At 41.4% G+C, this 22,457-nt stretch overlaps 2 protein-coding genes and 1 pseudogene across 5 annotated transcripts in view; 2 read left to right on the forward strand and 1 right to left on the reverse strand.

Moving 5' to 3' along the window:
* Positions 1-16,163, forward strand: part of LOC148376996 (uncharacterized) — a 55,885-nt gene extending 39,722 nt beyond the window's left edge. For 2 of the 3 annotated variants that reach the window (XM_088351031.1, XM_088351039.1), the window contains exon 2: positions 7,538-10,699. In XM_088351031.1, the coding sequence (XP_088207157.1) occupies positions 7,538-9,567 (2,030 nt within the window). In that variant the 3' untranslated portion in view covers positions 9,568-10,699. Of the gene's footprint in view, positions 1-7,537; positions 10,700-15,912 lie in introns of those variants that run through there. The other variant, XM_088351089.1, reaches the window with a different exon arrangement.
* Positions 1-22,457, reverse strand: part of LOC148376990 (uncharacterized) — a 205,695-nt pseudogene that overhangs the window by 103,208 nt on the left and 80,030 nt on the right. The window lies entirely within an intron of this gene.
* Positions 16,903-21,063, forward strand: LOC148376998 (uncharacterized). The gene is made up of 2 exons (XM_088351664.1): positions 16,903-17,134; positions 18,279-21,063. The coding sequence occupies exons 1-2, from the start codon at positions 17,014-17,016 to the stop codon at positions 19,631-19,633; spliced, it is 1,476 nt and encodes a 491-aa protein (XP_088207790.1). The 5' UTR covers positions 16,903-17,013; the 3' UTR covers positions 19,634-21,063.

Below are 22,457 nucleotides of genomic sequence, written 5' to 3' on the forward strand. Positions count from 1 at the left end.
ATTGTTAAAATGTCATATTGTCAGATATAACGAAATTGTGAATATGTTTAATTGCTGCTATAATTATCGAGAAAAATTGTTCAAACCTCACATTGTTTATTTGCTGTTAATAGTGTCAATAAAATTGTTCAAACCAAAAAGAGGCTTTACGGTAGCCCCTCTCTCCCTCTGCTCCGTGTTTGAGTGTGTGTCTGCGCAGCACCGAGAAGAGGAGAGATTTGTGTTTTAACCCCGCCACTGAAACACCGGTGCGCAATAAATGAAGGAATCACGACCCCTCCTGCAGCAAAAAAAAATCGTTCTTTTCGGCCCGAGTGGACGGATAACTGGGGTTTTGTGCAAAAAATGACTGCGCTGTTTGTGCATTGTGTTTCCAGAGTGCACACAAAAGGAGTTTTAATATTATGAGGTGCCTTAACTCCTTGACATTGTGGTGGGCCGCAGAATATTTGATAAACAAATGTGTCTGTACGATGTCACCAGTCACTGAAATACGCCATAGTAGTGGAAAGCTTAAACTCTTGAGATTCAAAATATGATGACCATTTCTAAATACACTCACCAGAGAAACACAAGTCTGAAACTAAATACCTGAAAACTATAAAGCCTTCATAACTCACCATTACTTCCCGCCGAGCGGCTGCCTTTCCAGCAGCTCCCCTTGTTATCGCGCACTTTTTGTGATTTATTGTTTTATTGTCTGCTTCTATCTTCGGTGTTTTCTTCCCGTGTGACAACTACATTTTGGATTACTTTCTATCCTATGGACATGGGTTTTAGTGCACAAAAATGCGTTTATTCGAGGAATCGACTCCTTGCCCTGATGAATTCTCGTGCCGGCGTGATGAGGGGGCCTATGGTGGAAGAAGAGCCGGAGCTAGCTAAGCGGCTAGCGGCGTTATACGTCTTCGGTACCGTCCGTAATCATGGTAAATGCGAACTCACTACCAAATAAGACCAACGAGCTGGCTGTGCTGGTGAAAAACATCGAAGCGTACAGTTGCTGTGTTTTATGGAAATGTGGCTCACGTTTAGCATCCCGGACGCTAATCAAGTCATTTTTATTTGTATAATGTTTATTGAAGGTATTGTTGGATACATTAATCAAAACATGACACAAAAAAAAATTAATGCTGAGAGTGAGCATGGCCAAATAGGGTCACCTTACGCCCCCACCCCCCCCCCCCCCCCCCCTAAGAAAATTTGACAAATTTATTTCTGCCAACCTTTGCTTAAAGGTTTGCACCTTATTTGCACGAATAACCCGGTCAGGCAAAAAATTCCACATTTTTGGTATCTTGAAAGAAATCAAGTTTCCATGCAAGTTGCTGGTAGGTCTAGGCACCCGTAACTTATATCTGTGACCACGTAAACCAGACCTGGGCACTCCGGTCCTGGAGGGCCATACGTCCTGCCAGATTTTGAAGTTTGCTCTTCTTTAACTCAGGTGATACAAATTACAACCTCGTTAACAAGCTAGCAAGTGCTCGTTAACGATACTGGTGATTGGAATCACCTGTATTGGATCAGAGAAACCTCAAAAATCTTGCAGAACATACGGCCCTCCAGGACCGGAGTGCCCAGGTCTGACGTAAACCATCAACACGACAGAACTCAAAAAATGGATCGAAAGGCACATCGATCATTCCATGCAGTTCTTTGAACACAAAAATGAAATCGAATCGAATTCTGCGGAGCTCCAAAAAGTCCCAAGTTCAGTCTTTCCTGATATGACAAGTTGTGCATCCCAGGTATCCGCTTCGTATACCGTCGTTGAACTCCTTCCAGTAGGTTAATGTCCTTGAGTAAGTAAGGGTTCCACACAACGCTATTATATTCTAACCCGGGTCTAACATAAACGCAAAACATTCGAACTAAGAATGCTGGGTTCTTGTTGTTCTTTGTTGGTCATTTTGGCGATATGCGTGATAAACTTTAGGTTTGAAGTAAGAGTGACACCCAGATCCTTATGTTCAGTGACAACATGCAAATCATGATCATTAAGGTTATACAGCGGAACAGAACCATGAAAAAACGACTGTGCTAAGCATTTATAATATAATAATAATAATTATAATTTCCTTTCTATTGTCATTCTTTGTAACAATGTACACAGAACGAAATGTCGATACACCTGACCCGTTGTAGCGAGTCGATGCAGCCGCAGCCAACAGAGGGCGCCGCCATTATACCAATTAAAAAAATGAGATGACAGTTGCAGTTGCCACTGTTCGGACCAAAGAAAAACTGATTTAATGTCATTTTGGAAAGAATCAATTGTTCCCGCAACCTGGGTTTTTGGTAAGAAAGCCGACAGTTAGCATCATCGGCAAAAATTGAGATGTCGCTACTTTGAATGGCCTCAGGTAGGTCATTCACAAAAACAGAAATAATAATGGTCCTAATACTGAGCCCTGCGGTACCCCGCTACAAACTTCCGACCACGCTGAAATAACATAATCATTTTTTACGCATTGTTTACGATTTGACAAATATGCAGTTATCCATTCAAGCAGTTTTACACTAATACCATAGCATTTCAGTTATTGTAAAAGCTTGTCATGAGACACTTTATCAAAAGCCTTGCAAAAGTCTAAGTAAACAACATGACCAGCCATATTGTGAACAAAAAACATACTGGTAATATTATTCAAATGAGCTATCAAGTTAGTCATGGTAGAATGTCCGGACCTAAACCCATGTTGCTTAAACGTAAAAAGATTGTGCTCATGTATAAATTTCTATATGGCATCTGAGATCATTTTCTCAAACACTTAACAGACGCAGCTAGTCAAGCTAACAGGTCTATAGTTGGCTGCACTTGTTGTGCTCCCCCCTTTAAAAATGGGTATGACAATAGCACTGAGCCAGTCCTCAGGCAGCTGTGAATCCTCAAAAGATCTAGAGAACAGGTCAAATAATGGTTCACATAAAAAGTCAGCTAGCTTTTTATGCAAGAAATTTGGAATTTTGTCAGGGCCGGCTGAAAATTTGCTGGGAAGTGTTATCAACTATTTATGAATGAACTCCTTTGGAAGTTCCACAGAATTCAGAACAAAGTTCTGCTGGGAAAGTCGGGTGAAACACCATTGTCACGACCAAAAACACTGGCATACTGGTCATCAATATACGGACATTATCAGCATTATCTGTAGCAACGGTACTGTCAGATGCCTTCAGGTTGGGAATAGATGCCCTAGAAATGAGTTTACGGTTGATGTATGAAAATAATTTACGACTATTATTAGCCTCTAAAACTTTATTTTCCTCAGCCACCCTTTACCGTCTGATGGACCTCCGCAGTTCCCTTGAAGCATCTTGATAACTTTTCAAGTATGCCAACTGATCACGTTTATAAATAATAATAATAATAATAATAATTTCCTTTGTATTGTCATTCTTTGTAACAATGTACACAGAACGAAATGTCGATACACCTGACCCGTTGTAGCGAGCTGATGCAGCCGCAGCCAACAGAGGGCGCCGCCATTTACCAATGTTATAAGTCTTAGGTATGACTCGACCTCCCAGTCTCAAAGCGGGCGCCCTACCATCTAGGCTACTGATCTTGTAAATAAACTGCTTTCGCCTATGCAATTCAGCTATATCCCGGTTGACGTGAGGTGTAACAGCAACTGAGGGTACAGATATCAAAGTGTAAACAACATATATAAATATTGCCCACATTTCTTCAATATTCCCACAATTATCAAATAAGAGATACCAGTTGACACTGGACAGAAAGTATCTCATGCCATGTAGATCAGTCTTTAAAATTGATGTAATTCTGAGCAGCGGTGTCTTTTTTTAAGAGCCAGGTTAAGTTGGAAAGTAACAGAATCGTGATCACTGGTAGAGAAACTCGGCCCACCGTCAATGTTTTAATCAGATATCAGTAGAAAAACACAAGGTCTAATACGTTGGACCCCCTGGTTGGTTTATCGACATGCTGAAAGAAACCTGCATTTGAAGTTTTTGAACATTGAAGTTAGGTTAGTATCAGAATTTGGAAGAAAACTGTGGTGAAGGTCAGGAAAGTTAAAATCACCCATAAGTAGAATTTGCAATTTAGATTCAGATTCAGATTTACTTTATTGTCATTCGTGTACACGTGTATACAGAACGAAATGTCGATACATCTGACCCGCACAGTTTCTTTGAACGTCAGCCGGGATAGATAAGATGAACCATGTCTTCGTCAGAATTTTAGCGCAACAGTTCGTCATCTCGCGGTTCGATGCCACTTCCAAGTTGTTAAATGGTCCAGTTTATTGTCCAGAGCGCGAACGTTGGAGAGCAAAATGGATGTTAGAAGGGTTAGCCTTTAGCCTAGCTGTTAGCCCGGCTCGCTTCCTCGTCACGCCGCTGTCTTGCCACTCTGCTTTGCTGCTTTGTAGGCCGCTGGGTCATTGTTGACATAGCAGTCCGTGGCTAATAAACACTTCCGAGTGGTCGTAGCACCGAGCGCTTGATTGTCCTCGTTCGGCGGTCACGCCGCTGTCTTGCCACTCTGCTTCGCTGCCTTGTAGGCCGCTGGGTCTTGTTGACATAGCAGTCCGTGGCTAATAAACACCGAGCGCTTGATGTCTGGATGATCGCATATCCAGCAAAAAAAACTGCGATCGTATCTTAATCTGCAGTTCGAGCCGACTTTGTGCGCCATCCAAACTGAGTCGAAGACTGGATCTTATGACCGACGTGTAAAAAAACCGTTGCAAGACGATGCAGCCGCAGCCGAACAGGGCGCCGCCATCTTTGTGAAATTTAGTATCAAAAATAGAATTCAGATGTTCGAACATAGCGACGTTGGCCTGAAAAGAGCTCAGACCAGAGCGATATACAAGCACTATTCTCAGCTTCACCCCAGAAATAAGAATATCACAACTCAATAACTCAATTCTATCGAATTGATAATTAGCGACAGAAAACACAGATATACCATGAGAAATCATGAGCAAAACTCCTCCATGTTGAGCATTCTTTCGGTCAGTTCTAATGGTTTGATATTTCTCTATAGTTGGCCCTGTGTCACCAGCGGAGTACCAAGTTTCTGTAATTGCCAAAATATCAGGGGTGTAGAAATTGATGTACGAGACCAAGTCATCTGCCTTAGAAGTCAAACATTGGGCATTAATGAGATGAATCGAGGGGCTGTTCAATAAAGGCGAAGGCGACCTTAGGCATTTCCCGGCTTGATAATAATTTTCCCGTCCCGTATAATAATGTTTACTTCACCTTCGTCCCGACGGCGCTTAAGTTCGTCCTGTAGTTCCCTGTCGCGTTCCCTTTCTTTTGGTGTCATATCTGGACGAACAAATCCAGAAGACAACGTCGGAAAGGTACTTTTCACCCGATTGAATCCACGGAGAAACGCCAGCCTTGATCTTGTATTCTGGAATCGGATCTTCACAATCCTGGGTTTACCATCATTCCTCGGCCTTCCGTCACGAAAAACTTCCAGAATGTCTTGTTTCTCTACTCCCGGAACTGCTTCGGCGACTTCCTGAAAGAGCTGGGCATCATGAACAGCTTCACCATTTTCTCGATGTGTCTTTGCTCCAACCACCACGAGATTATGCTTCCTAGCCTCCTTTGCTAGCATTTCCTCCATTAGGCTAGTCGACATTCTGGCAACTTCTGGCATCATCTGCGTCATAATCTCTCGGACCAGAGTTGGTACCATGGCCTTCACGGTTTCACGGACAGTGGAGACCAAATCAGCAGAGTTCAGGGCACCGCACGGTCCAGACGAGCCGGATAAAGGCACTGGAGTGCTATCCACGTAGGTGAACACCGTTCCAGAGCTACTCAGAGAGGCGTAAGAATCCTTATCAGCGGATAAGCCGGGGACGCAGGACTTGCAGATGTAAGTAGCTTGCTTATCTTGAATCGCGAGGCTTAGGTCCTGAACTGACAACCCAGAGCACTCGTAATGAATGTAGTACTTGCAGTGGCTACATTGAATCATCGCTCCATGGTCCACGGCACCGCAAAAACATGGCTTAGAGACTGCCTTTCGAGGCGTGCCACTTCCGCCTTCCACAATGCAGCGCTTCTCCAGCTGTGACCAAATAAGACCAAAATCACAGAGTCTCAAAGGGCTTCACAGATTATTACACTATATTACACAGACTATTTTTCAGAATATTATCATACATTCCCCTGCTCTGGAGCCGACGAGAAGAGTAGGTTATTCATATGCTATAGCGTAGAAGTGAGTTTTAAGCTTAGATTTAGACATTTCCACTGAGGTTGCAGATCGGATCTCAGGGGGAAGAGCATTCCACAACACCGATGCCCGGATGGAGAACGCTCTCGAACCAGCAGAACACTTCTTTGCTCTCGGGATCACCAGAAGACCGGCACTCTCAGAACGTAGGCTTCGGACCGGGACATAGGGGCAAATCAGATCTGAAAGATAAGAGGGGGCAAGTCCATGTATGATTTTTGTACAATACTAAGAGAACCTTGAAGTCACATCTATGGCTAACTGGGAGCCAATGCAGGTTAGCCAAAATCGGTGTGATGTGATTGGACTTTTTTGTCCTAGTGAAAAGCCTCGCTGCGGCATTTTGTACCAGCTGAAGAGACTTGATTCTAGACTTCAGGAGACCAGAGAGTAGTGCATTACAGTTATTGAGACGGGAGCTAACAAACGCATGAACTATAATTTCCGCATCCGACTGAGACAGTATAGAACGAAGCTACCCGGACCGGGGCTATCCGGCTTCAGCGCCGTTATACAGAGACACGAAAGCCTGCCGGAATCGGAGAGGAGGTAGACTCGCTAACGCGAGGTGGTGTATCCCTGGGCACAAAGATTTCCATCTGCAGCAGGGACGTCAAACTTTTGGACGTTTGTGACGTCATCCGCTCCGCTACAAGCACCCCTAGGGCATCATGTTCATCTGTTAATAAACAACAGGGTAGGCTGCTGGAAGTGTGAATTTCCCTACGGGGATGAATCAAGTATCTATCTATCTTGGCCGTCTTCGCCTTCTTTGAATTTCGCGAAAATGGTTTAGTTTCATTCGGGCAATTCATAGAATCCAACCCTGTAAAATACTTTTTCTTAGCCACACGATCATGCTTACAGATAATAATCCGCATGAAACATTTCTGCTTCGTTGCTTGTTGTAATTCGTTTGTTTCGACACATTATTTTCGTTTACAAGTCAACAGACTCGTAAAATGATTCTCAATGTGGCCGCCAGCCTTCCCCTTTCGATTGACACCCTTCCCATGATTAAGGTCTGTTCATGCTAGTTTTTTTTCATGCACAAAGCACCAAGTTACATTCAACTTGCGTCTTCCTTGACACATATATTTGACGTGTCTCACGCTTACCAATGATATATATGTTTTTGTTATACACATTTTAATTGATTTTAAGAGGTTCTGTGTCGTTTCTCTCTCCATTGGTTAGAATTATTACATAAAGGCAGGCTATGTATTTATACATTTTGCCATTTACGTGTTTTGGTATTATGTCATATTTTGGAAGATACAAAACTTATGTGTGTCTTGTGTCCCACAGATGTCAGTGAAGAATTCCTGTCTCCAGAGTTTCCTGACATTAAAAAAGAAGAGGAGGATGTGAAGCCTGATTGTGTTAAAGAGGAGGGACTTTTCGCAGAGTTGCCGGTGGCTGAGACTATTTTAACTCCTGGGAGTCAGGTAAAACATGAAGAAAACTGGCAGGAGCTTCCAAGCATCAACTCCCGTCAACACGTGAAAAGTGATGATGAGGAGACGTCCGACACTAATGGCGCCAAAAAGTCAGAAGGTGATAAAACATGTTCTCAGTGTGGGAAAACATTTCAATTCAAGAATCGTTTGAAGTTGCATATGAGAACCCACACAGGGGAGAAGCCTTTTTCCTGTTCAATTTGTGGTCAGGAGTTCAGGGACAAAAGGACCTTAAAAAGCCACACAGGAGTCCACACTGGTGAGAAGCCTTTTTCCTGCAAACTTTGCGGTCAAAAATTCACCCGGAAAGAATACTTAAAATCACACACAAGAACCCACACTGGTGAGAAGCCCTTCTCCTGCTCAGTTTGCGGTAAAACATTTAGCTTCAAAGCAAGTTTGAAAAACCACGCTACAAACCACACTGGTGAGAAGCCTTTCTCCTGCTCATTTTGCGGTAAATCATTCAGCCGAAAGGAATGCTTAAAAAGACACACAAGAACCCACACTGATGAGAAACCTTACTCCTGCTCAGTTTGCGGTGAATCATTCAATTGGAACGAACAATTAAAAACACACACAAGAACCCACACTGGTGAGAAGCCTTTTTCCTGCTCATTTTGTGGTGGATCATTCAGCAGAAAAGGAAGCTTAAAAAGACACATAAGAATCCATACTGATGAGAAGCCTTTTTCCTGTTCAATTTGTGATGAGAAATTCAGCCAAAAAGAACACTTAAAAAGACACACAAGAATCCATACTGATGAGAAGCCTTTTTCTTGTTCAATCTGTGGTCTAAAATTCAACCAGAAATCAAACTTAAATTCACACACAAGAATCCACACGAACGAGAAACCCTTTTCCTGCAAACTGTGTGGTCAAAAATTCAACCGGAAAATAAGTTTGAATATCCACACTACAACCCACACTGGTGAGAAGCCTTTCTCCTGCTCAATTTGTGGTCAAAAATTCAGCCAAAAAGGAAGTTTGAAATGCCACATTACAATGCACACTGGTGAAAAGCCTTTTTCCTGCTCAGTTTGTGGTTTAAAATTCAGTCACAAAGTAAGTTTGAAATACCACGCTACATCCCACACTGGGGACAAGCCTTTTTCCTGTTCAATTTGTGGTCTAAAATTCAGACAGAAATCAAACCTAAACTCACACACAAGAATCCATACTGGCGAGAAGCCCTTCTCCTGCTCAGTTTGTGGTTTACAATTCAGTCACAAAGTAAGTTTGAAATACCACGCTACATCCCACACTGGGGAGAAGCCTTTTGCCTGTTCAATTTGTGATGAAAAATTCAGCCAGAAAGAAAACTTAAAAAGACACATAAGAACTCACACTGGTGAGAAACCTTTTTCCTGCTCAATCTGTGGTAAAAATTTCAGACACAAGGCACACCTAAACTCACACACAAGAACCCACAGTGGCGAGAAGCCTTTTTCCTGCTCAATCTGCGGTGAAAATTTTGGACAGCGGGCACACCTAAAATCACACACAAGAACCCACACTGGTGAGAAGCCTTTTTCCTGCCAAGTCTGTGGTCAAAAATTCACCCGGAAAGTAAATTTGAAAAACCACGCTACAACCCACACTGGTGAGAAGCCCTTCTCCTGTTCCTTTTGTACGAAGTCATTCAGCCAGAAGGCATACTTAAAAACACACACAAGAACCCACACTGGTGAGAAGCCTTTTTCCTGCTCAGTTTGTGGCCTAAAATTCAGCCGCAAAGTAAGTTTAAACATACACACAATAACCCACACTGGTGAGAAGCCTTTTTCTTGCTCAGCTTGCGGTCTTGGCTTCTCAAGTCAAGCCGAAGCTCAGGATCACACGTGTGCCGGAGAAAATGGCATCGGTCACTCTGCTTGATATATCATTTATTGCATTTACATTTCAAACTCCACTACTGAATGTACAAATTTGTGTACTCTTCATGTCATATTAATTCAAAAATTCAAAAATATATCTCCTCATACACACGCATTATATATATATGTATATACATATATATATATATATATATATATATATATAATGTGTGTGTGTGTGTGTATGTATGTGCATGTGTATTTTGGGAAAAAAAACTACGTTCGATTTATCAATTGCAATTTTGATGTGATTTTCGATATTTAAATAGAAAAGCGCATCTTCTATGGGTCCGGTCACACGGCCGTTTGCGTCTGTATCGCGGGTAAAATTTTGCGTTATTTTTTTGCCCGTGGTTGCCCGCGATGGAAAATGCGCAAAATTGGCCAACCCGCTGTTCATCGGTGGTATGCCCGAAAAACAGACGCCGGCGACTGTTCCGCTTCCTCATCGCGTCATTTCCGCGTCATTTTCTCGTGTGGACCACGGGTATAAAAGCTCCCGAGCCGGTGTTGTGCCCAAATCCGACTCTTTGCATTACTGTTCGATGACGTTCACAACAAAAATAAAGAAGGAATGGTTTAAGTTGTATTACATTCCCAACAAATGCAAGACGAAGTGGTTTTGGTTATATGTGCGCCATTACATTCCCTAAAAGTGATATAAAAGTGAGATAAAACGAGGTAAAAGTGGTTGTAGTAGCAATCTCGGCAGGGATGCATTTCTCGGCATAGCACTGGGCTGTAGAAATCATAACCGCTCAAGACACAGTCCCGTGAAGATCAAGATTTCAAGCTATGGCTCTGAAGATGCCAATATGTTATTATTGTAATAGTTTTTCATTTTGATTTTATTATCTTGTTACAAAATGAAAATAAATGTCAAGAAATAAAAATGGATTAAGACGAGGTCACTACGGTGACGGGGATCCATGTTCACCCCCTTGACGTCTCGAGCACAACTGACGTGTGCTCGGCAAATCGCGCTGTATATACGCGGAGAGTGGCGTATGACCGTCACACGCGTAACACGCTAATTTCACGTAATAACACCGCGATACAGGCGCAGGACATGCTATTACCATGCTCCACCCACGATGACCGACTGAAATTTCCCGTCCTACCCATGTGTAGCCGCGGCCAGAGCACGTCGTTCCGCGTCATTTCCGCGTCATTACCTCGTGTTGACCACGTGTGCGGCACGCGGTTAACACTTGCTCAAAGTTTTGAGCAGTTCAAAAGTTTTTCGCGCAGCCAACCGCGTGTGAATTTCCGACCGCGAGTAAAGCACTGCTGTATCTCGTCTGTATATATACATCTCAAAGCGTCCAATAGCGTCCGCCTCACAGGCTGAAATCTCTGGCCGTGTTTCAGCCGCAAACGGCTGTGTGACCTATGCTAGATCTTTTTCTATTGACAAGGAAATCATGAATTTACGACTGTAACAAAATAATAACTATAGATCTCCAAATAATAACTGAATTGCCGTTGAAAAGAAACGCTCTTTATTGTCTTTAGCCAAGTGTACCAATATTGGAGGGATTCTCCTTTCAGAGTAACAAAGCGATTTAGAGAGCGACTGGCTCAGCAAGGTCTCCCCTTTGATTAAAATACAAGAGTCACGAATGTTTCCTATGAGTTGTAGCTCCTGGTCATCCGTTTCTCAGTCAAATCCAAGACGTGACAATAGTCCATGTAATGCATTCTGTTAATCACCACTTCTTTGGGCTCTGCTGACTTTCCTTAGAGTCCAATTCAATTGATGAATTTCTTTTTAATTTTAAGAGCTTTTAAAGATACTAGCAGTTGTGTGCCTGCCCACCCTGGCTAATAGGCTGGTGTAAGCTGTGAGTCTATCACAATTGTGCATACATTGCTCGAAAACTTTGCCACGCCTCTACTGGCAAGTGACCTGCCATAGCACCCTGAGAAAGCTCGAGCTCGGAAGCTAAGCATTGTCGGGCCTGGTTAGTTCTGGGGTGGGAGACCCCTTGGGAATACCAGATGCTATAAATCGGTCATTTGGCGCACGCTCTGCTGCGACAGCACTGACTGTATCCTCCTGGTACAGTCAGTGAAAATGAATTTCTCTGATGGGACCAAATAAATGTATTATAATTAAAAGTTGCTTCTGATTGGCTGGCGCTGTTAAAACCTAAACTGTGACGATCTTGGTTGTCCACACACTTCATCAGTCAAATAACAGACTAGACTATAAACCCATTTAAAAAACCTGGCAGTGTCTTGTGATTACACAATCGCACTATGTCACATCACAATATCGATTAAATTTCATTTAATCATGCAGCCCCCATTTGTGTGTGTGTGTGTGTGTGTAATATACATATGTCTAAATATGTAGTTTTTTCGCTGTAGATGAAACTAAAAAATGTTGACTGTTTTAATTCAACTTCACGATTGTGTCTCACTAAAAAACAGGTTTTCTGCTTTTTCAGCTATAAGTTTGAAGCCCGAAATGCAAATGACAATAAGTTGTATGGGGCCAAAACCTTCGCTGCACACTACTTTTAAATATTCTGTAACAGTAACTACTACAATATCCATTTATTGTTTTCAAATATTGATTTCTCTTCTGAAGTACTTTCTGAATATCTTTTATTCATATCTAGTTATCCAGACCTTCTCATTTTTCTTTTTTTTATTCTTCATTACGTGTTTATCTCGGAGTGTCACGTCTAATCTCTTTGTAAATGTTCCCTATGATTTTATCAATGACAATAAAAACATTTTTATTTGTGGATGCATGTATCATGTTATTTGTTGAGTTGACAAAATTAAAATCACTTTTTCCAAGATTCTTTTGAAATCTGAATGTGACTGAATGAACCCACAAGATGGATACATTTGGATACACGCCTGATAACCAAATGCCTAGCTTAGCTCTTTAGTTAGCCAGCTTAACACCTAAATCCAAACCTTAATTTTCAAGGAGTGCATCAGCTGGTGGGTTACAATTATGTCAAATATCGGAATAAACCGCAATTCTAACTATGTCAAACTGTATTTTGAGAAATAAACGGTTGCGTGATAGCGCCCTAGTGAAGTCATTTATTAATGTAACACCAGGTTTCAATATAATATGTCGTGAAAAAGAAAGGGCAAATACAATGCTTTAACAATCTTTAGAAAGCAAGAATATAAAACCAGTTACCGTATTTTCCGTACTATAAGGCGCACCGGGTTATAGGGCGCACCCCGAAAAAATAGTTTTTGGTCCTATTTTTGACATACATAAGACACACCGGAACGTCGACAAAACAGTCAGATGATTCAGTCCAACTTCTTACCCCCTTAACATTCCCAAAGCTTGCAAAGACGCAAATACGTGTCGAGAACACGTGCGGATGCGGTGTCCGTACGATGTCACTCAAATGCATTGTTCCATCATTCAGAAGGTTAATGTCTTGGGATTCAAGAAATGCCAACCATTTCTTAGTAGTTTTCTATTTTCTTTTTCGCTTGCAACTTTACTGTATATATGACAATAAACACTTGGAATTGAGTTTAATTTAAAAATGGACACTCCATTCCATCCATTATCTGCAACGCTTCTCACAGAAACATCGAGTTCAGTCTGAAACACGATACAGGGATAATATATAGCCAGAGTAGCTCACCGAAGTCGTTGTGTTCAATAATAATGTGCAGCCGTGGTCCTCTTATATCCGTGAGTTTAGTAAATCCAGGAGAATAAAATATTTACAAATACAAAATAGTATTTTCTGTATGCCGTCAGCCACGTGCTATACGCATTCATCTTTTTCGGCCAATTGGAGGCTTTGTTCTGCCGTTGAAGCCAATGCCAGCCTGTAAATGATAAAAAGGATCCGCCCCTTGACCTCCGAATAACTTTAGCCAATAGCGATCGATTCAAATGACGATTGACACATTGGTTAGCCAATAAATCCCAGCATACACCGCGGACGACTTGGCCTTCGGGGGAAAATCGAGTCGGCGGCTGCAAGTTAGTTGCAAGACTTTGCGAATTAATTTTGTTCCATAAATAAGGCGCACTGTATTATTAGGCGCATGGTCAGCTTTTGAAAAAAAATAAAGGCTTTTAGGTGCGCCTTATAGCGCGGAAAATACAGTAAATGGAGCGTTTTTAACTGTATTTGGAAAGTTTAGACGTGCGGCTCAATTTTGGTCATGAAGCTTTACTTGTTGATCTTATTGTATTTATTCAGCCAGTATAAACCATAAATATGATATATACAAGAAGTCATTTGTAACGCGAACTCTCAATAATGATAATATAAGAGATTTAAAAGAATAGAGTAAAAAAGATAATGTCTGTATAATACAAGGTAATTATATAGAATATTTTGAAAAGAAGAATATGTAAATAACAAGACTAGAGAAGAATAGGTCGGAGGAACACTGTTGGCATAATACTATACATAATAACCTAAATCAATTCCCGTTGAACATACGAATAGCGGAAGGGTAAAAACTCTCTTTAAGACGTGTAGTCTTGCTCACAATGAAGACGGCGACCTGACGGCAGGTCATCAAAGAACCTGTGAGCAGGGTGAATGGGATCGTCTATCATTTTTAGTGTCCGTTTCCTAGTTCAATCGATGTAGATCCTCTGCAGGGACGGCCAGTACCTAATATTTCCTCTGCCGTCCTCACTACCGATTCCATCTTTGACAATTCTTTCTGATTGATGTGACCAAACTGTGATTGACCTCGTTCAAACGGATTCAATGATAGCACGATAAAAATGGACTAGAATGGATTGACGGACTCTGAATGATTTGAGTTGACGAAGGAAGTAGAGCCTTTGTCTGACTGACTTTAGAATATCATTAGCAGTGACAGTCCATGTGAGGTCAGCTGACAAGTAAGTACCCAGAAACTTGAATGAATGGACCAGTTCGATCTCTCTACCATTAATTGACAGTGGCACATGCGGGGGAGGCTTAGTACGGAAATGTATTATCTCCTTAGTTTTACCTACATTCAATAACGGATTACTCTATGACACCAGGTGGAAAGTGTACACTTATGTCTAAGGGAAAACACAGACACCCTGCGAAGGAAACTCATTTTGGCCACTTGTATCCGGGATGGTGTTCTTTCGGTCATAACCCAAAGTTCATGACCCTAGGTGAGGGTAGGAACGTAGATCGACCGGTAGGTCGAGAGCTTAGCCTTTGGGCCCAGCTCCTTCTTCACCACGACGGACCGGTACAGGGTCCGAATGACGGCAGACGCCGCACCGACCCGTCTGTCCATCTCCCGTTCCATCCTACCCTCACTCGTGAACAAGACCCCAAGATACTTGAACTCCTTCGGCTGAGTATCATGGTCTCGGACTTAGAGGTGCTGATCCTCATCATTTTTTACCTGGTAAATTTATTTGAGTACATATTTAAAGTAACCCTTTTAATTCTGTGAATAGTATGTATCATCAAAAGATGAATTAAAATCACGTTTTAAAATTCAAGATAACAACTGCTTATTTTGCAATATCGATATTGAAATCACAGCTGATATGCTCTTCTCATGTCCAATTGTATAAGAGTGGAATCATTTTCATCCACCAAAAAATATTAAAGATCTTGAACCCTTTTTTCAGATTTTTGTCAGTGGATATGTTTTCGGTGAAGTCTGTTAAATTGGATGAACACTCCCAATGTTCAAAATATAAACAATATACTTAAGAATCTCCCCTCATATTGGATTAAACATGTGATTTTTCTTTTTACTTGACCTATTCATATACTTTCTTTTTCTCCATATTTCTTCAGCACTTTCTGTTCCTTTAAACTTGATGATGACTGTATTGTTGTTTGGCTGTTTCATGCCCGTTTTGTTTGGAATGTTTGGAAAAAAACTGTACAGTATTACAAATGTAGCGTTTATCAAGTCAAGTCCCATTTATTTATGACGCCCTTACTCACAGAATAGTCTCAAATTACTGAACAGGATTACAATGACACCATTACCTGATCTTAAACTAACATGCGGGCAAGGAACAACTCAAAACCTCAGCGTGAGGAAAAAGAGAAACCAAATTGTTCAAAAGAGTTATCTGACTCCATTAACCAAACACAAACTTTATTCTCCTAACAATGCATGCTTGTTTCTTAATTTAGGAAAAAATATTGACAAGAGGGGGGACAGGGGATATTGATTTTCTCAAAGTATCTAAGTGAATTCCATCGAATTTAGCCGAATTATTGTCGAAATTGTCTAATTAGTCTTCGTCAAGCCTCCCTCTCACAATCTCCGATCTGCTCTCCCATCACTAATCCTGTCTCTCTTCTCTTCTTCCGTCTTTTGTCTTTTCACACGTCGGGGCGTCGGCCACCCCTCATAGGCGTGCTGACTCCTCCCATGGGTGTGCTGACTCCTCCTACGGGACCGGTCAGGTGCCAGCTTCACCTCCTCCTCGTCGAAAGGCGCCGCCATGTCTAAATGACTCACAACAAGAAAGCTTATCCGCCAAACAATGTCTCCTTTCCCTGCGTCAGCCCTTGTCCCCGTTCTTGTTGTTTTTCTGTGAACATCATTCTTGTCGAGGCTCCAATGACCCCAAGCCTTCCCTGTGAAAAACCCCCACTGCATCCAACAAATGCAATTTGTATTATATGAAATCCCTTATAGTCAAATGAATCCTTCAGGAATAATTCAATGTTCTATTAAAATAAATAGAAATAAAACAGACAAGACTTGAAAATATAGCAGCCATAAACAAAAAAATGGTGTTTGGTGTATTTCATGGAGCGCTTTTTGGTGTTAATATTGTTTGGAACAAGACATTTTCTAACAACTGATGAGGAAGTTTCAAACAATCGTTGAGAGCGCCAACTAGTGGAGGCAATTCAGACTACTTTTCCCTTCTCACTTTGATTTGCAACCTGAGGGGTGATGGGAATTCCTTCTCTTTTCAGAGAAGCGGCTTTTTCGGCTCGGCTCACTAAAACGCCCCCCAGCGGATTAAATCCATGGATTAAAGCATCCAAAACATTTATTGTTTGTTTTCAAATATGTTCGAAATAAATATGAAATAGGATGCCCCAAATTAAATCATTTTGAAAATGTTTATGGTAATATGCTATCATAGACTGTATTGTTTTAATTTAAGTGAACTTTTGCCACATTGAATCTTTTACATGGATTATACGAAAAAACACCACAGAGAAAACGACACTCGTATTGACCAGTTGAGAGAGAGGGGGAGTTAGGGTTATTAACTCCTTTCGTTCTTCAACAACTCAGCAGAGTGGAACTGACATGATATGGTGCTAGGGGGCGATAGAGCTCCAAAGAGATGGATGCCAACCAAAGAAGAAGAAAAGAACTACACGTCACTGCCGCCATTGTCTGCGCCTTCGTGGTGTTTTGCTCCAATAGTGTGCGCAATTAAACTTCATCTAACTGCATTTAACTCTGTACAAGAGTTTTAAAAGTGGCTAAAATGTGCGAGGGATGGAAAGGAAATTTGAAAGAGGAGCTTCAAGATGACAACGAGCAAGAAGATCGACGGCTAAACCAAGTTAGCATTAGCAAGGAGCTGCGATTCGTGTTAAACGGAGCAGGTTGGTCACTTTTATTTCCATAACATTTTTATTCTCCTGTTTCGACATCTCAAGTCTATTGCACAATTTTTTTTTATTTTTATTCCATATTTATGATGCAGCTGCGTCAAGGGATTAATCCATTGGGTCGGCGTTAACACCACATATACGCTCGTGTTGACAAATTAGAAATTATTCTTGCTGTTTAATTCAATCCAACACTAAACTATGAGTGTTTAAGTCGTTTTAGTTTGGTTTAGTGTTCGTTCTTCTCGTATGAATAAACCTATAATGGCGGCGAAGTAGTTAACTCCTTTGTGATCGTCGGTGTATACCGGATGGTACCCATCATTGACAAATTTGCATTTTTCCGTACAGATTTTCTTGTACGTCGTACATGTCTTTAAAGGCATCGTAAACGTACTTTGACGGTAAAAACTGTCACAGACCAGAAACGGACACAGGACCCAAAAGCGCTCTATGACACGCGTGTCGGCAGTGGCACGTAAGCGCACGGCAAAATAATGATGCAGTGGAACCTCGGTTATCGAACGCCTCTCGGTTCGAACAAATCGGAGTCCGAACAAAAATTTCGAGAAACTCTTGCTTCGCTGTTCGGTCAAAAATGTATTCCTAGCCACATGATCGTGCTTACAGAATCAAAATAACCCGCATGAAACATTTCTGCTTCGTTGGACGTTGCTTGTTGTAATTCGTCTGTTCCGCCACATTATTTCCGTTTACAAGTCAACAGACTCGTAAAATGATTCTCAATATGGCCGTCAGCCTTCCCCTTTCGATTGACACCCTTCCCATGATTAAGGTCTGTTCATGCTAGTTTTTTCATGCCCAAAGCACCAAGTTACATTCAACTTGCGTCTTCCTTGACACATACATATATTTGACGTGTCTCCCTCTTACCCTTTACTGCTTGAGCGCCCCCTGGCGTTAGCAAAAAATGCAGAGACCAATGATATTTATTTTTTTGTTACACACATTTTAATTGATCTTCAGAGGTTCTGTGTTGTTTCTGTCTCCATTGGTTAGAATGATTACATAAATGCAGTCTATTTTATATATTTATACATTTTGCCATTTATGTCTTTTGGTGTTATGTCGTATATTTGGGATGATGCGAAACCTATGCGTGTCTTGTGTCCAACAGATGTCAGTGAAGAATTCCTGTCTCCAGAGTTTCCTGACATTAAAAAGGAGGAGGAGGATGTGGAGCCTGTTTGTGTTAAAGAGGAGGCACTTTTCACAGAATTGCCGGTGACTGAGACCTCTTTAACTCCTGGGAGTCAAGTAAAACATGAAGAGAACTGGCAGGAGCTTCCAAGCATCAACTCCCGTCATCACGTGAAAACTGATGATGAGGAGACGTCCGACTCTGCAGACACTGATGGCGCCGAACAGTCAGAAGGTGATAAAACATGTTCTCAGTGTGGGAAAACATTTCAATTCAAGTCTCGTTTGAAGTTGCATATGAGAAGCCACACAGGGGAGAAGCCTTTCTCCTGCTCATTTTGTGGTGAATCATTCAGCCGAAAGGCAGGCTTAAAAGCACACACAAGAACCCACACCGGGGAGAAACCTTTTTCCTGTTCAGTTTGCGGTAAAAACTTCAGCCAGAAAGCAAGTCAGAAAAACCACGCTACAATCCACACGGGTGAGAAGCCTTTCTCCTGTTCGATTTGTGGTCAGAAATTCAGGGACAAAAGGACCTTAAAAAGCCACACAGGAGTCCACACTGGTGAGAAACCTTTCTCCTGCTCTGTTTGCGGTCAAAAATTCGGCTTCAAATCAAGTCTGAAAAACCACGCCTTAACCCACACTGGTGAGAAGCCTTTTTCCTGCTCATTTTGTGGTGAATCATTCAGCCAAAAGGCAAACTTAAAAATGCACACAATAACCCACACTGGTGAGAAGCCTTTTTCCTGCTCATTTTGTGGTGAATCATTCAGACGAAAGGCAAACTTAAAAACACACACAAGAACCCACACTGGTGAGAAGCCTTTTGCCTGCAAAGTTTGCGGTCAAAAATTCAGGCGAAAGAATGTCTTAGAAGACCACACCAGAATCCACACTGGTGAGAAGCCCTTCTCCTGCTCATTTTGTAGTGAATCATTCAGCCGGAAAGAATACTTAAAAACACACACAAGATCCCACACTGGTGGGAAGCCCTTCTCCTGCTCAGTTTGCGGTGAATCATTCAACCGGAAAGAACAATTAAAAACACACACAAGAATCCACACTGGTGATGAGAAGCCTTTTTCTTGCTCATTTTGTGGTGGATCATTCAGCCGAAAGGAAAACTTAAAAACACACACAAGAATTCACACTGGTGAGAAGCCTTTTTCCTGTTCAATTTGTGATGAAAAATTCAGCCAAAAACAATACTTAAAAAGACATACAAGAATCCATACTGATAAGAAACCCTTTTCCTGCTCAGCTTGCGGTTTAAGATTCTCAAGTCAAGCCAGAGCCCAGGATCACACGTGTGCCGGGGAAAATGCTTGAAATTCAAGAAAGGGCTCCTAATTTGAGAGATTATGGAGAATTTAAAATACTGAGATCTCAAACAACGTTTGAAGATTTTTGTGTCTTCGTACGTTACGTGAAATCTTGAACAATCGGATTTTACAACAGAAATATATTGAAGAGTTTAAACTAAATGTTGACCGAACATTGGGCGGGACGATTATATATTCAATGTGATTCTCGTTTTCTTAGTTGTTTCTCTGATTAGTTGTCTCCTTGTTGAGCCGAAGGTTTAGATCAGGGGTCGGGAACCCTTTTCGACCCAAATCGTCATAAAAGCAAAAATGTTTTCATTTTATTTTTTGGGGGCCACACCATGTACTATATTTTAAGATAAATGTCAAGAAATCGGCCAAACCTGCTCTCCAGAAAAAAAGCTAATTTACTGTGTGTCACTCAATTCATTGTAATGCCGGAGCCTGTGTCCCATATTAAAATAAATATACCACTTCAAACTAATTTCGAGACGAAGCTCATTCGAACCTTCATTTTTATCCTAAATAAAGTTTCAAAACAAGTTATTTTGTACAAATGCCATAAAATACTGCATGCAGGAAACCTACATATTTACCCTCAGTGCAAACATCGCTGGGCGAGAAGAAGAAAAAGGGCGCATGTATATATCTGCCCATTCCTTCCACTCACACAATGAAATTGATCCATGTGTTTTGCTAGAGCTTTTGGATGTTTAAAGTTTGTGTTGTGGCTTTTCGTCATAGATTGTTTAATGAGCTTTCCGTACAAAGACTTTATTAGTGGTTTACAGCCAAAACCGGGTCCGTAAACTGTAGTGTAAATTGCGTCTTATATCTACTGGACTGAACTTATTAAGCAGCCGGGACTGTCTCGGTTTCTCACAAGTGACAAACGCCTTCATAAGTGACAATATTTTAAGTAATAGCTAAAGGCCCATTTTATCTCCTAGCCATAGGTTCTCATGAAAAACGACATCTATGGCTCGCAAGCCACAGGTTCCCTAACCCTGGTTTAGACGGACGGCCAGGTCTTAGGTGGTTTTATGCTCTCTCCGTTTCGTTGGTAAAACTGAGAGATCCGAGGACAATATTTTCATAATGCTTACTTTTCACTTGTTTTCTTAATAAATATAACACAAAATGGGGAATTAATTTGGTTCCACTTCAAGATTTTGTCTCACATTTAGGTGCTGTACATTGAAATACTCTTTTATCAAATCTAATAAACATTTATTATTTTCAACTGAGGATTTCCTAAGTTATTTTTAAATTTCTCTTGTATTTATGTTTGCCTTTTTATCTTGTCATTTTATTTATCTTATTTTCTCTTGTAAGTCTTTATTACGTGTCTCTCCTGGAGTGCCACGTCTAATTTGTTTGTAATCAATGTTCTCCGTGTTTTTATCAATGACAATAAAGACATTTCTAATTGTGGATTGAAGTTATATACTATTTTATAAGCTGTTTTATTTGACTTATATTCAAAAGACTTGTCCTAAGTTTGATCTCAGCCTTGAGTGAAACTTTTTAGAAGGATGTCATAAAAACTCCTGTGCTTTGGAAGCTTTTTTTTGGTTTCAGTATGTGCAGATAAGTCATTGTTATCACCTCTCCTGGGGAGTTAGAATGTATGTGTCGTGCCCCATTCTGTTTGGAGGGCAATGACATATCACCCTTCTCTTAAGCTTCAAAGAACGATTGGTTTGTGTCGTCGACGCAAATTTCCAAATCAGCCAGCGGCTTGGTCACGGGGGGTGAACATTTCATCGCCGTGTGTCATAAAAGTGGGCGACCCTGGAAGTCCCCGTCGTCTCTTGCACACTATTGTAAAATTGGCACAGGCAGAGACCAGATTTGTTTAACCCTTTGATTCGGCTTTATAGATTGTGCAATTGTGTAATTGTAATCCTGTGCAGTCTTTTGAGACATTTTTGTGATTAAGGGCGTCATAAATAAATGTGACTTGACTTGAAATAGATTAATACGTGGACTATACTCGGCTCAATAACTTCTCCGGCTTCTGGACTTGCTCCAACTGTAAGGGATTACACAAGAGACGGGAAGTGTCTTTGGAGTCAGATTTCAGTATAATAAATGTTAAAACCTTACAGGATGCATGAATACATGTAATTTGTTGAGTTGACAAAATTAAGATGACCTTTACCGAGATTTATTTGAAATCTGACGGCGTAGGGATCGCAAACAAAAGCGGGGCTGTCGCTCGGGCCACGGTGCTAAGCTAAGGGAGCTACATCGGCGAAATGGCAGAGAAGGACACGAAGATGATGGAATTGTGCCTAATTCCACCAATATTTCTTCGTCGATCTTTCCTGAGAATGCTGGTCAACCTAGTGACCCCAAGAGCCAAGAAGAAATCAGACAGTGTTTTCCATTGGGGGCCTTGGTGCTGTGGAATGCTCTTCCCCCTGAGATGCGATCTGCAACCTCAGTGGAAATATTCAATTCTAGGCTTAAAACACACTTCGATAGACTATGAATAACTTAGATTTTATGTTGACAATATCTGTGGATTATTTGCCCTCAGGTTTTAGATCAGGGGATGGTGTCATAATAGTCTGTGGTTTGCAATAATCTGTGGTCTGTGCAGCCCTTTTAGACTCCTAGTGATTAACCTAACATGGAGCCAGTGCAGTTGAGCTCAAATCGGGGTCGTGTGATCAAACTATCTTGTCCTAGTTAAAAGCCTCTCTGCAGCATTTTGTTGGGGCGGCAGTAGCAGGAGGTAGAGCGCTCGTCTTGGGTTCGATTCCCAGTTCGATTCCAGGCTTGTGTGTGTTACATGTCGAAGTGTCCTTGGGTAAGACACT

This window comes from Urocampus carinirostris, chromosome 1 (genome assembly GCF_059441175.1).
Source record: "Urocampus carinirostris isolate Australia breed hairy pipefish chromosome 1, RoL_Ucar_1.0, whole genome shotgun sequence".
Lineage (NCBI taxonomy): Eukaryota > Metazoa > Chordata > Actinopteri > Syngnathiformes > Syngnathidae > Urocampus > Urocampus carinirostris.